This window comes from Anoplolepis gracilipes, chromosome 5 (genome assembly GCF_047496725.1).
Source record: "Anoplolepis gracilipes chromosome 5, ASM4749672v1, whole genome shotgun sequence".
In the NCBI taxonomy this organism is placed as follows: Eukaryota; Metazoa; Arthropoda; class Insecta; order Hymenoptera; family Formicidae; genus Anoplolepis; species Anoplolepis gracilipes.
In genome coordinates, this window is record NC_132974.1 from 8035475 (window position 1) to 8049901 (window position 14427).

The following is a 14427-nucleotide window of genomic DNA, read 5'->3' on the forward strand; positions in this document are numbered from 1 at the left end:
TATAATACACTTGTTTTAATAAGATTCGGTTGGGTTACATCTCTTTCGGAATAAACGGCTTAGTTGGTAACAGCTCATTCGTTTATCAGGTTTGCTCGTCAATAGATCAATAGATCAATAGATCAATAGATTTATTTAGACTCTTACGTGTTCAAGTTTTTTCTAATTCGTCCAAGAAACAAGATTATTACCAATAGAAAAATAAAAATATTAAAATAATATTTCTACAAAAGTAGAGTGAGAAATGTATAAATGGTTGAAAAATATAATAATTAAACTAGCAATAAATATCATAATTATCTAAAACTCGAAGAAAAAAAATTCTGAAGAATTATAAGTTTTTTTAATATGATAGTCGTTGGGGATATTTATAAATCTTTACATCGTATCTGTTCAGAAATCTAACACATAAAGGGCCTTAAAGATAAATTTATAAAGAGGTTGTATCCATATTGATTTATAAAGTGTCCCAAAGAATAGATAAGGGAATTTATATATGTAGTCACAATTTTTTTTAAAACAAGTAAAAAACTTTTCAACATTTGTTTACAAAAATTTTAAACATTTAATAAAATAAAATATATGTGTAATATAATATACATTATTTGATATTTTAGTCGAAATGGATATTGTGATTATGTATATGTCAAATAATATTATAAATTTACTACATGTAAAATAATACTACAAATATACAAAAATTAATTTTCTACAAGAATACAATAATCATCTATTGATATACGAGCTAAAGATAACGCAAAATCATAAAGATGTATTTTTTATTGTTGAGAGATTAAAAATTTACTTAACGATTTAATACAATTCGAAACTTTTAATACAAGTTTTGGGTACCTATGTTAGTAATGATCAATTCCATTGGAACGGTTTATTTAATCTGCTGGAAGACTCGAAAAGCAGAGATTGCTGTCACAGAAACGCAATTTCGTTTGTATCGGAAGCCAATACTTGATTTATCATTCAATTGGCTAACCTTCATGCCAAAATAATACACGTCACCAGCTGTGACTAAAATACATATCACAAAGGCGTAGCTATTTGATGATCATCGACTTATGACTTAAATTTATTCTCAGTCTCAACTATTTATAGCTTGCAATTATCGTGTTTCTATAAACAGTACACGGCAGTTTGTCTTACACTTTCTTCATTTAAATACCATACAATTTTTGGGTTTATATTTGATTAAATAACTCTAATTAATTTATTTTTTTAAACAATAAGCAAGTATGTTATATAATTAATATGAAGCGTGTGTATATATAGAAATTAATCGGAGTTAACATTTTTGAAAAATAAAAAAAACTATTTTTTTATATATTACTTAATATTTAAAAAAATATATGAAAGGAATATATATAATTCAGAAAGATTTTAATATTTATATAGGTCGCACAATTGTTATTAAAAATACATAAATTTTTTTTAAAACAAACATTTATAAAATTAAAATCTCGTTATATTTTTTAGTACTCTCAGTATATTGTTAGACGTACGTTATCATCTCAATCCTGTGTATGACATATAAATTTACATTATCTTAACGTTAACGATGTGTTCTATTTTAAGTTTTGTCCTTGTATGGTAATAGATTTTCTCGCGACTAAAGAGAAATAAGTGGTATGCATTATTCGTAATATCCTTGTGATAAAGGCTATTTATTAAGACACACTTAATCGATCATTTGGTATTTATCTAAATTTATCGATATTCGAATATTATGATTTCGACTAAAAACTTTGATAGAACAATATTAATATTGCGTTTTCCATGGTGCATTTAAAATGGCAAACTTATGAGTTAAATTATGTTCCCAAAGAAAATTAATTAGAAGAAAATATAAAATACATTTTAATATTTCTCTTCTAAGAGAACATTTTTTAAAAATTATAATTAATTAGACATATAATAACGAATGTTTCTTTGTCAAGCAAATTTGTAATTATTTGATTGTATGTACAAATCAATTTGTCGCTAGGTTGTTTTATTTTTAGTTTTGTTGTACATATTTAAATTATTAGAAACACTTTTTTCTATAAATTAGTGTAAAAACATTTCGACGAAGACAGTTTAAAGATCTATATACATATGTACTTACATAAGGGCTGCAATCAATTATACTCTGTAAAGCGTTATCAAGAAATGCATTCTTTGTTCGTTACAGTTAATTAAAGTTGCACAGTTGACGCTCTTTTCTTCGTCAATTAAACTTAAATGCTGTAAGGTATATATTTCGCACAAACGGTTCTTTTAAAGTCTTCCTTTCAATTGAATGTTATAATGTTTTGTTCAATACTTACAATGTTCCAAAGCGCAAATATAACAGTGACATTTTTTATTTCTAATTTACTTCGTAACTTTTGAAAAATGTATCGTTTTCTCTAAAAGTCAATATCAGTCTTAACATCATGTCTTTTATAATACAGTCTTATATAATACATTATTTCAACTCAAATAAATATTTAGTATATATTGTTAGTTTTTCGTAGGAAACAATGTTTATGAAAAATTATATATATACATTATAAGTATATTCATTTTTCCTTGATTATCTTTTATATTATTATAATTAATACCAAATTCATAATTATAACTTTCTAAATTATATTACCAATAATATTGTAATTTTTATGAAACTGAGAAAAATAAAAATAAATAAAGACTGTCTGCGCGCAGTACTAAATATATCATGAAGATAAAGATATTAATATTACATATCTGTTTCTATATACAAATATTATATCAGTTAATAAATAAAAATCAATTGTCTCTCTTGGAAGTTGCTGTGGAAATAGAAAGGGAATTATCGAATGCATATACAGAATTTCTCGATGCTTTTATGACGTTTCTCCATCTCGCTGGAGAGCGAAAGCACCGAGAAATCCTCGGAACGTTCCGACAGTTTTAAATCTCGATGCGGACACGTACAAGGCGAGATACGAGGCGGCACGCTCTGTTTTTACGATTCTCGTTCTACTTTTCATTTCTCTCGTACAAACTCTCGGTCGGTAGATCTTATATACATGTTGTATACATATATTCTTCAAAAAAACGGAATAAATTCTCATCGGTGGAATTTGTCCTTGAATTTAATTGCACGATCTGACTTTATATGTTAAATTCTTTTTAAATAGCAGAGTTACATTATACCCTTGGCTTGCTATCGAACAATATTGTTTTATGCAAATAATGACATTACGACAAATATCAGTGTGCGCAATAATTTAATTAAAAAACGAAAAATTTTAATTAATAATAAAAGTGGTAATTGGTGTCTCAATCATATAAAAATCATTATGGTGTTATATTTTAGAAGAATATCGACAAATATGGAAGAAGAGAGCGAAAGTTCGTTTTTATAGTATTTTAAACAAAAATAACAATTTGCATTTATTAACTTATTTGATATTTTATTTTCAAATTAATATTTAAATCGCATTTAGCTGGAAAATTGCGTTCTATTTTAGCGTGTAATAGCGTTTATCGTGATATAAATCGCCACATGCACCCTAAATTAAACTTTATACATGTATAAAATAATTGCATTTTTTATTATAAAAAATATTAAATTACAGATTAAACTGTAAACATTTTTATTATTACCACAAAATTGTTTTAAGATATAATAATTATATGCCATGATTTTTTGTTTAATACTTCATTCATTAATGTCATTAAAAACATCCTAAGAAGCAGAAAACTACAAATATATTGCTTCTTTAACATTTGCCATTATTTTTATTATTTACATTGCATTATTTTTTTAGTGTAATTTTAACTGTTTTATTAATATATATGAAAATATATAGATAAATATGTATGGAACAAATAGTTTCTACTAATAGTCTTGTGTTCTGAGATATATATATATTATTTATAGCACGTGTATATAATGTCTGATTTAATACGTACATAATCTGATATATACATTCAAAATATTATATTTTAGTAATCTGACTTATTTTTAAAAAAGTTTTCGTCAAACTTTTTCTCTTCTCTATACCTATACAATCACTTCATCCTTAGTCTGTAAAAATGTGTAGTATTTCTTGCTGGAAAAAGTTTTCTTGCAAAGTTATGTCACAGATATATCCGCCTTAAATCTTTAACTTTTTGAAATAAAGCTTGTTTTATGTTATTGAGACAAAGCTTGTCTCGAATTTGCATATAATTTCTCAACATTTTCTAGTAACATGTCACACGATAATTTATTCAAGCGATTCATGTTTTAGCACATGAGAATAATGTTTCCAAAGCAATGATAAAACGTAGATAAGAAGTTGCTACAGTTACTATAATTTATGTCTACATGCTATTACTATAATAATTTACTGTTCTTAAGACGCTATGTATTATTGTTGGAATTTGGCCAATCGACATATAGATCACTGCAGCCTAATATTATTTATGTAAACTTTGTCCGATTTCCTATTACGCTGAATCTAAATATACTTGCAGTTAATTAAATTTATCAAGATAAGTCGATCTACCATTGTGTCTATAATATAATATTAAGTGTGCAACAACACTGTTCAATATTTATTTCAAAAATATTGAAATGCAATATATTTCGACAAAATGTTATCCATAACTTATTAACGTCTGTATATTCACAGCATTTTAAATACACAAACATACGTTGTTTTCCTGTTATCGACACCTCGCTCGAAGATAAAGTATCTGATTGGTATGTTCAGTATCGTAAAGTGTCGTTACTTCGACTTACAGAAATATGTGTTGACCATACATTTGTGCCAGACGTATATCATTCCATTCTATATACATTGTATAGTAGTGTAATGTCGCAGTTTGTTTCTACATTGGCAAACTCTCTTTCAGTCAAACTATTTACATTAGTTTTCTTATACATATACGCTCTTAAATAAGAAATATTTCAAATATACATAAATCTAAAGTCAATTTACCACGATTACAAATTTTACTCTTTCGTACTTCTAAGATACGATTAGACAGAATCAAGTGTCATATTAGAATACTGATTACATCGAGCACGGGTACCATAGGCACCGTCTTTCGTAGATCAGCGATGCTGCAGGCATAAGAGATGCCAGCCGTAATATTGCGAGGTCTCCAATTCAACCACTTGATTTTCTCGCTGATATCCATGCAGAGGTATATATCGTCGGTAACCGACTTGACGAACGGATCGTTGAGACCTACAAACGCAGTACCCCGCTTGCTCAATGGATCGTAGATGACTTTCCAATAGAACTTGGGTGCGGGGACGATTGCACCCTCGGCATACAGGTGTACGGGCTGCTGTTTGCCACGAATGTCCTCCATGGTCATCTGACCGTGCACCCCCGTGTAAACGTCGAGATCCAAACGGCGGCTGGCAGCGAAGCGCCTGACGCTGTCCTCTAGTGAATTCCAATTACCACCGTTAAAGGACTGCCACTGAGGCGCAGTATTTAAGTACCAAAAAGTTGCCCGCTGCAGAGCGCCGTAAATGAAGTCCGCTTTAGCCGCCATATGACCGCGAGAGAGGAATTGCACCGACCTTTTCAATCGTTCTTGAGCCAACTTAGTTGAATTTAAAATTCTAGCGAGCGTGTTTAATTGGGTTTCGAATTTATATAGATAATCCATATCTATTCCAGGATAAAATCCTCCCGTTAAAAATCTGGACGGTCTGAAGCATACAATCATCAGCCAAGTATAATTAGTATTATTTTTTATGAGTAGTATGAGTATTATTTTACTAATATGAGCAGTATACATTTTCCTTTGGGCGATTACATTTCAATACATATATAATCAAAATGATAGAAAAGAGATAAAAGAGAAAGTTATATCGTATATTAATTTGAACGCAATTAATAATTTTTTATAATCTCTTTTAATTATTTTGTATATTTTATCTGACTTTTAATATGTTGTTTCTTATGTGCGTAGACTTTTCGATTTTCGTTTGCCATTATAATATTATTTATCTTTTTTAAATTTTCTTGACCTTCGTTTTCTTTAACTCGCGATATCACAGGATATTTATTTATTTTATTTAACATTTTATTTTACATTTTGCTTTGTTTTATAATTTTCACTTTAATTTTATGATTTTAATTTCATTAATGTGAGGTCAACATGATTTATTATTTTATGTTATTTTTGATATTTATATTTATATAATATGTATATTTTATGTAATGATTTAATATGTGTACGTCACCAAGAAAACTCTGAAGTAAAGAGGATCGAAATGTTTGGCAATGTAATAAGTTTTTAAATATGAATGTTGAATATAAACCCGCTCTTATGTCAGTTGTTTGGCTCTATTTTTGACTTTTATTCTAACTTGTTTAGATAATTTTTATAATAATTTGTTATCATAGGAGCCTATACGAATTTTGTATTTTATTTTATTTTATTTAATATCATAAATCGATCAGCGAAATGTTCGTCTATTAGAAAGTCTTACCTAGGATAGCTTCTTTGATAACTTCCGATCATTTTTGACATCTTGAACTTTGTATAGTATGTCGTATATGTTTTGTCGTCGCGACATAATTCAATAGTGCGGATGAAAGTGCCGCTCACGTTGAAACCAATCTCGATGGGACTATGTCTGTCAAGGCAAGGTGGCGAGTCCATGTACTTGGCATAATGCTGGGGATGAGATTTGCAAACTAAGAATGAGAAATTGTGGCGAGCTTCATTCACGTCAAACACTTTATCCTTTACGCAAATTGCTTTGGCCTCATTACCCCAACTTCTGTTTTTGAGGTAATTGTCTTTGCCTGGGCATGCTAAGTAAATGGAGTTGTCTGTTGATATACTTAACGTTCCATTATCATCATCTGGATACCAAATGGTTGCATTTTTGACGGTCTGCTTTAAGAGCAATGGTTGAGGCTCCTTAAGATCGCCCATGTTGTACTTTGTAGAGATCGCACAATCGGCATCTGAGAATCATTATCATAAATAGTAGTATATTTCTATAAATCGATATTCGTGTGAACAATTTGCACAGCGATATTATGAAATATATAATCGAATAATTTACCAGCGTTATACACGATCACCGAAGAGATATACGAGAGAAGTGCAATGACTGCCAACATGTCTGTATTTGAGTAATCGTACAGTTAAAACCTGTTTCCCTCTCTTTGATCGATTTTATACTCACTGACCAGTTATATACCTATCCTACAATCTGTGATGAAATGTTGATTTGATTATCAGTTGTCGTGAGATAACATTATTTACTCACAAATCATATTTGTACAAATCCGTTATGCAAAAAGCTATTAAAATAGATATAGATAAACTTTGCCCATATTTCAAACCGGTCTTTTATGAAAAATAATGCATTAATTTGATGCACATTTAAGGAGTATGTAAATAATAATGAAATAATGCACATATAATGTAATGATGCTGCTATAAAATATTAATTAACAAATACCGTTGTTTATTATAACATATTATTAATGTATAGATATCTCTTATTCGCTGAAGTGGCTGAATCCGGCAAACTTAAGATCTATATCATACACAAGTTAATATATTACGTAAGGACTATGCATACAATAAATTCATATAACCTATGAAATCCGCTATAAATCGTATTGATGGAAAAATGAGTAAAACTTCATTAACGTTTTATGAATTGATATCGAGATTTATAATATAATGCAGGTATTTCTCAGATTATAATGATAGATATTTCTTTAATAGTCTTGAAGTGGATTTTTTTCATGAATATTCGATTATGTAAAACCATTTTTCTTTCAAAACTTTTAACATTTAACGTTATATATCCTTATAAATGTATAATTTTTATATAAAAATTTTGTTTTTATTAAATTTATTTCTTTTTTGTTAAATTTATTTAGAATTCGAGCCACTAAAGTATTGCTTTTAACGATGTTTAAAACACATTTTTAACGATATTTTAAAATACATAAACCTATTATTTTTTTCTTATTAATATCTTTATATATTTTTTTAAAGATTGTTTATAAATTCATTGAATTTTTAATTGATAAGAAAAGCTATTGAAATACATTTTGTGTATTTCAGACTTATTAAATATTTTTTTTAACTTTAAATGTATTTAATATCGCATGCGACAAATATTTGAAATTATTTCCTTGTGTTTATTTTTATTTTTAATATCTAAATAATTAAAAAAATCTAGCAAGAATGCGGTATTGTATATATCAGTCCATATGAGTTCAAAAAGAGGAGGAAGATTTATTATATTTGCAATCAGTCAAATTATTCGGCATTGACAGTAACAGAAAAACTCAATGTCATGATTGTTTTACTATTGATTCTAAAGTTGTCATTGATATCATAAATTGATATCATACTATTATCGATTTACTTTTGCATTTTGATATCTTATGCAAATTTATGTACATGTAAATTTCACTCTTTTGCAATTGCAGCTATTATATTGCAGGGGCATATTAAATTGTCTGAATCAAGAGAATGCTTGATTAGATTCATTTGAATATATTCTAACTAATGCGCACGCACATACAAATATCGACATAATAAGATAATATGGTAAATGCATACAAATAATGATATCAATTAATATACGTTAATATAAATATCATTATAAATATTATTAAATTAAAGTATCCATAATTTTAAGATTTAATCTTTTAAGAAAAATTATCATAAATTTTATGAATTATCACATTATCCGATGGAAAATTGATGAAATTGATATAAGTCTCATTAAACTTTAAGTCTAACTTCAAATAATGAGCGATTTATAATGAGGATGCATAGAAGAGAGAATCTAATATCAGTACAATAGTGGTTTTAGTTTAAACAGAACTGACAAGAAGAACGAGTAATTGCCGCTTATGCACCGCATTTCGGTTATCCGTAGCATATGTGATTCGTACATGTCGATAAGAATAACTGCAGAAACTGCGAATGGTATAAAAGCGACTGAATAGTCTGATGAGAGTTGTCGACATAAAAGACGATATTTCAGCAAGTTAAGCGAACCCTTGAATATCTCACGAGCAGTGTTAGAAACATTATTTATTCCTGGCTTTCACTAACAATTCCATTTAATAGTCTAAAATCTCCATTCCTTTTCTTTTCTTTATGTCAAAGTTTAAAAGTGTTCGTTATATAAATATAATATTTGTAAATACGATTACACGTTTCAATTAACTTATTAATTGACGATGAATCTATCAAGTAATATATACATATATCTATATTTTTTAAATCTAAATTATTGATTATTATTATTAATAACATTTCGAATTATTAAGTTATTAAGAATGATTAATTTTATATATAAAATATTTTTAATTATATTTTCATATATAAAATTTATATTTAAATATATTAAATATTTTATTACTTTATATTTTACATATAGAACAGATTTTTTACATATTTTTCACATATTTTATTATTTTATATTTTATATATAGAACAGATTTTTCACAATTAATTTATTATTGTTTATACTGTTGTTTGTTATACAACAAAGAAAAATTAAATTAAAAATGACGAATTTTATAATTAGAAATTTGTAAGAGAAAAGAAGATGTTTCTCTTTCTCTCTCTCTCCCTCTCTCTCTTTTTCTCTTCTCTCTTTCTCTTTCTCTCTATTTTTAATAGCTTCTTTATAGTATAAAAATTAAAAAGAGATAAAGACATCGCGGAAACAACTTGCTTTCTTTTTAATGTAACATCGTCGTTTTACGGTTAAAATGTAACGTATGTAATCTAAATTTTATAATAGCTATGCTATGTGACTCGAATACTTTGTAAATGAATGAAGTATGCAAGATGGAATGTTAATTTCGAACAGGCGTATCATGACATTACATACTTTCGAATTTATTGCTATATAGCAATAAATTCGTAAACAAGTGTCCGAGATCCAATTATGATGAATTTGAAGCCTACTAAACAATGACAATAAGAGAAAACTTTTACGTCGCGTAAGTAAATCGGCATTAAAATGTTCATAATTTGCTTCTAAATTAAATTATAATATGTAAGAGCAATCTGTTACACATAATTACAAAATATATTACAACACATAAAATTATGATATTTATACATTCAACAGAGCTATCAAACTAATATATAAAATATTAAAACATGATATGATTTTTTGTGTTTTCTATTTCATGTGTATTTGGAATTACATATTATTTAGAAATAAAATATATTTTTTATATATTTTTAATTCTACGGAGAACAATCTTTTCCAATTGTTAATGAACTATAAATTATGTAATAAATCAGCATTTTCAATGCAACATCTAATCAATGGTATGCTATATTTAATTTAATTATAGTTTCGAGGTAAACGATATGCTATCATTCATTTGAAATTTCAAACAACTAATTGTCGCTTTGAAAATCAAAATTCTGTATGAAAACTTAGGCGTTTGCATCTATGAAACGCTCAGAACACTTTCAACATACATAACTTGTATCAATTGAAGAGGGCAAAGTTCAATTACGACAGATTCGAGATCTAATTTACAATAGAAGGTTAAATAGAGTACCGTTTGACAATGATGAGAACTCGTTCACTAATAGACTTAACTTTACTAATGCACGTTTAAAAAAAAAGAAATATTATTTATATACATAAAGATAAAATATGATACTTAACGAAATGAAAATATTAACAATCAATAGGTTAATTTTATTTACATTTTTATTAAATATAGTTATTAAAAAAAAAAAAAATAGATAAGAATATGTATAATAATTCTAATTAAAGAAATAAAAAATTTTTGAAGGATATTCTTTTTAAAAAAATCAGTTTTGAATGTAGGTCGCGATAGTATTTGACCCTTTTCGAAAGTGACGAGATGTCAATAACTTCTCATAAAAGGCGGATTATGCTGCCAATCGCTTTATGAAGATCTTGAGGCACTCAAGAGCCGTCTTGTTAGAGAGCTTTTAACAACGAAAAACGGAGGTTACATGTATAGCTCGTTCACGGCTTAATAGCTTGTATGCATATGTATCTGTGTGTTACAAGAGAAGATTTATATAGGCACTTTAAAGAACTGCATTGCATTGATTTTATTAACTTAAGATTATTGTATCGAGAAATATAAAAGTAATAGTAAATGCACAATACAATTACATAACTATAATTTTCATAAGAAAATAATATAAACATTTATTAATATATGAAAGCCAAGATGTAATCAGTTACAGTTGATATTATTAATTTATTATATATTCAAAATAATGTTACAATATATATAATTGTGACTAATTGTAATTATATCTAATTTATAATTTGAATATTGAAATATTTTGACTTGATATTATTTTCATAAATTAGGATTATGTGTTCGTAAATATGAAAATATTTACATAACATATATAGACATTATTTCATACATTTAAAAAAAATACACAATTATGTATGAATGTATATAAAACATTTACAAATTATTACTTAAATATATATATATATATATATATATATATATATATATATATATATATATATAAATAGATAATTTTCATAATTTAATAACCTATTTTCTAAATTTAAAATAATTAATGTTTGTGTTAAATAATTATTATGAAAATAATATATAACAATGATACTAAATGCAATCGTCATTATATCACACAATTACAGTTTATTATCAGAAGTTAAAATTAGAAATAATAAAGAGATAGAAATATTAAAAATATTTAATAACATTAATTTTTTGAAAGAAAAGTTAATAATAATGACTAAATATATAATAAATAATATTTAATATTAATTCAATAATAATAAAATAACTTTTAAGAAAAAAAATTAATTATACAGTTGTCTGTTACTCTGCTAAATGCCTCTTACTAAATTATAAAATTAAAAACTCATTAAAATTTTATTATTCAAGATATTTGACTAGCTTTAAATAGTTTAATAGGTTTTTATTACATATTTCGAAAATATCCGCTCACACATATATCGATTAAAGTAGAAGATAAAATTAGCTTTTTAAATGTCGGAACAAATAATGTAAAGAATAGAAAAAGAGAGATTTCTAACAATAAAAATCTAAAGCACAAACATACATACAGAGATATCGCATAGACGAGACTTTATATAATTTATTTTATATTTAATAATTCATATATGTAAAAGTCCTCAATGTGATAATGTATTGTCACTATACGAACCACAGGTACAGGTACGGATGTTTATGTAAGATGCTATATGCATGACATTGTGGGTTTTCACGAATTCCATGAATGCGTGCATGGTTATCATTCGATGGATAATCGAGACCGTTATCGAGTTTAACCCCTAAATATAGGTCTGATCATATGACCTACTCATGTTCCTATACACCACGCACATTCTCAAAGACTGCTCGTTCACAGATTATCTTGTATAGAGAACAGAGAGAGATTATTAGACAAATACCCCTTCCTTTCTCTATTATTTACATATGTAATATCGATATTTCGATATTTAGAAATTGAATTGTCCGTATGTATGTGAAAACTAACAAATATTTTAAATATAAATATAATCACGTATATTTTGTTTCTTCAATTCTTAAGGTACAAGTTGAAAAACATTTTTTGAAAAATATTGGCGAAGATATTTATCTCAATGTTTATCTCAATCTTTATCTAATTAGTCTTTGAACAGCAAAATAAACTGGTTCAGTTTATGCAAAATTAACATTAATTTACGCATAGATATAATTATATATATTAATTTTTCTTAGCAGTTATTTATGCTTTTAAGAAATAATTATTTTGTTGAATTAATATTGTTTATCTTATCTATATAAAGGAACAATAAATATTTTGAAAAATTAAAAATATTGTATATTTATCAATAAAAATCTTCATAAAAATTTCTATGTTAGAAATATTATTTTTATACTGAATCATTCATTTGCCTTAAATTATTTTTTAAAATAGTTTCATATTTTTTTCTTTTCTGTAATTTGTAATAAATTCAAATTTTTCTAATTTCTTCAACGAACTATGACCTACATTGACATTTCCTTTTTCTATATTTTCTTATATTTAATGTAAAAACTCCTGTAAAATTTACATCTAGATGCATAGTATGGATGCAAAGGTAGTACGTCAAAATTAGTACATGCATGCGTAGGAAAAATGGAGAGTCACAGCGCACGCGACATTTAAAAATGGCGTTAGGTCACCGGAAGGACGTGACCTTGGTCTATAAAATGATGTCAAAGAAATCTCAAGATTAATCCTTTAACACCGGAAACTTCAACATTTTACAACATCTTTATAAGCTTCAAGGATTTTATTTGTTAATATGTTAAAATAAGCTATATAAACTTCATACTTTATTTTTAGTAGACATTGAATCTTATAAATAAAAACTCGCTAAAAGAAGAAGAGATATTAATTAAAACATAATTATAATAAATAGATATTAATTAAAACATAAATTATACAAGAAATAAATTTTCGAAGTGATCATTTTTTACATGATAAATATAAAAAAGAAATTAAAAACCTCTTTTCTTTCTAATACATAAAATTTATTTCTCTCTTTTGTTAAATATTAAATATTATGTAATGTCTAATCTTATCTCTGGTTATTGATCCGTCTTCTATTCGATCTGCGAGTTGTCCTGACAACGCGCGTAATTCGTATTCAAGTAACTTCCGCAAGTGTAATTATTAGTGTTGACGCCTCGCCGCATTGTTGCAGGGGACCATTCAGCGTCGTTCGGAAATGCATTCACCGTCACACCGGGCAGATTTTCGCTGTAAAAATCGTCGATGTGGCAAAGTTCACTTCTAGTCCTGGACTTAGCACTGCAGGTGAGTATATATAGTGAATAATAATATAGTGAATAATAAATGTAAGGGACACCGAAAAAGAAATCTGAAACTGTCTTTCTCTGATTTCGAATTTTGAACACATACAAACGTAGAGAGAGAGAGAGAGAGAGAGAGAAAGAAACTCTAAAATAAAGAAATTGTATTGGACATATATTTTTGTAGCATTAACAGAATATTTTGTGATGCATGTTCTTCACACTTTATTAAATTCATATATTTTTTATAATTTTTGTAAAAATCAATTGAGAGAGAGAGGAAAAGAAAGAGAGAGAAAAAGAAAGTAATTATAAAGTGTTTTTAATATTATTTCACTTCTATGGTTACGTTCCAAAACGTCTTTTTCGAAAAAAATTTTACTCGAAATATACATGTAACGTATATTATATTATATTATATTGAGTAAAATTTTCCTCAGAGAAGACGTTTTTGGAACGTAACCTATATAAATATATATATATATATATAAAGATTTTCACTATATTTGGCTGTTTTTATTAAATAAAAAGATTAATTTTACTTTAGAGGACTATTTCAATTCTTCATTACTCAATTAGATACATAAAGGAAATGTATATTTCATCTTTTGAA

General features: G+C 26.6%; 2 protein-coding genes across 14 annotated transcripts in view; one reads left to right on the top strand and one right to left on the bottom strand.

Moving 5' to 3' along the window:
• The window catches only part of Cask (peripheral plasma membrane protein CASK), a 182200-nt gene that overhangs the window by 1982 nt on the left and 165791 nt on the right, over positions 1-14427 (top strand). For all 10 annotated transcript variants that reach the window (XM_072892962.1, XM_072892967.1, XM_072892965.1 and 7 more), the window contains exon 2: positions 13706-13818. In XM_072892962.1, the coding sequence (XP_072749063.1) occupies positions 13706-13818 (113 nt within the window). The remainder of the gene's footprint in view (positions 1-13705; positions 13819-14427) is intronic.
• LOC140666133 (salivary protein Tsal2A-like) overlaps positions 3781-14427 on the bottom strand; it is a 57715-nt gene continuing 47068 nt past the window's right edge. For 2 of the 4 annotated variants that reach the window (XM_072892998.1, XM_072893002.1), the window contains exons 2-3: positions 6458-6941; positions 3781-5671 (exon numbers count right to left, since the gene is read on the bottom strand). In XM_072892998.1, the coding sequence (XP_072749099.1) occupies positions 5002-5671; positions 6458-6941 (1154 nt within the window). In that variant the 3' untranslated portion in view covers positions 3781-5001. Of the gene's footprint in view, positions 5672-6457; positions 6942-7042; positions 7146-14427 lie in introns of those variants that run through there. The other 2 variants (XM_072893001.1, XM_072893000.1) reach the window with 2 other exon arrangements.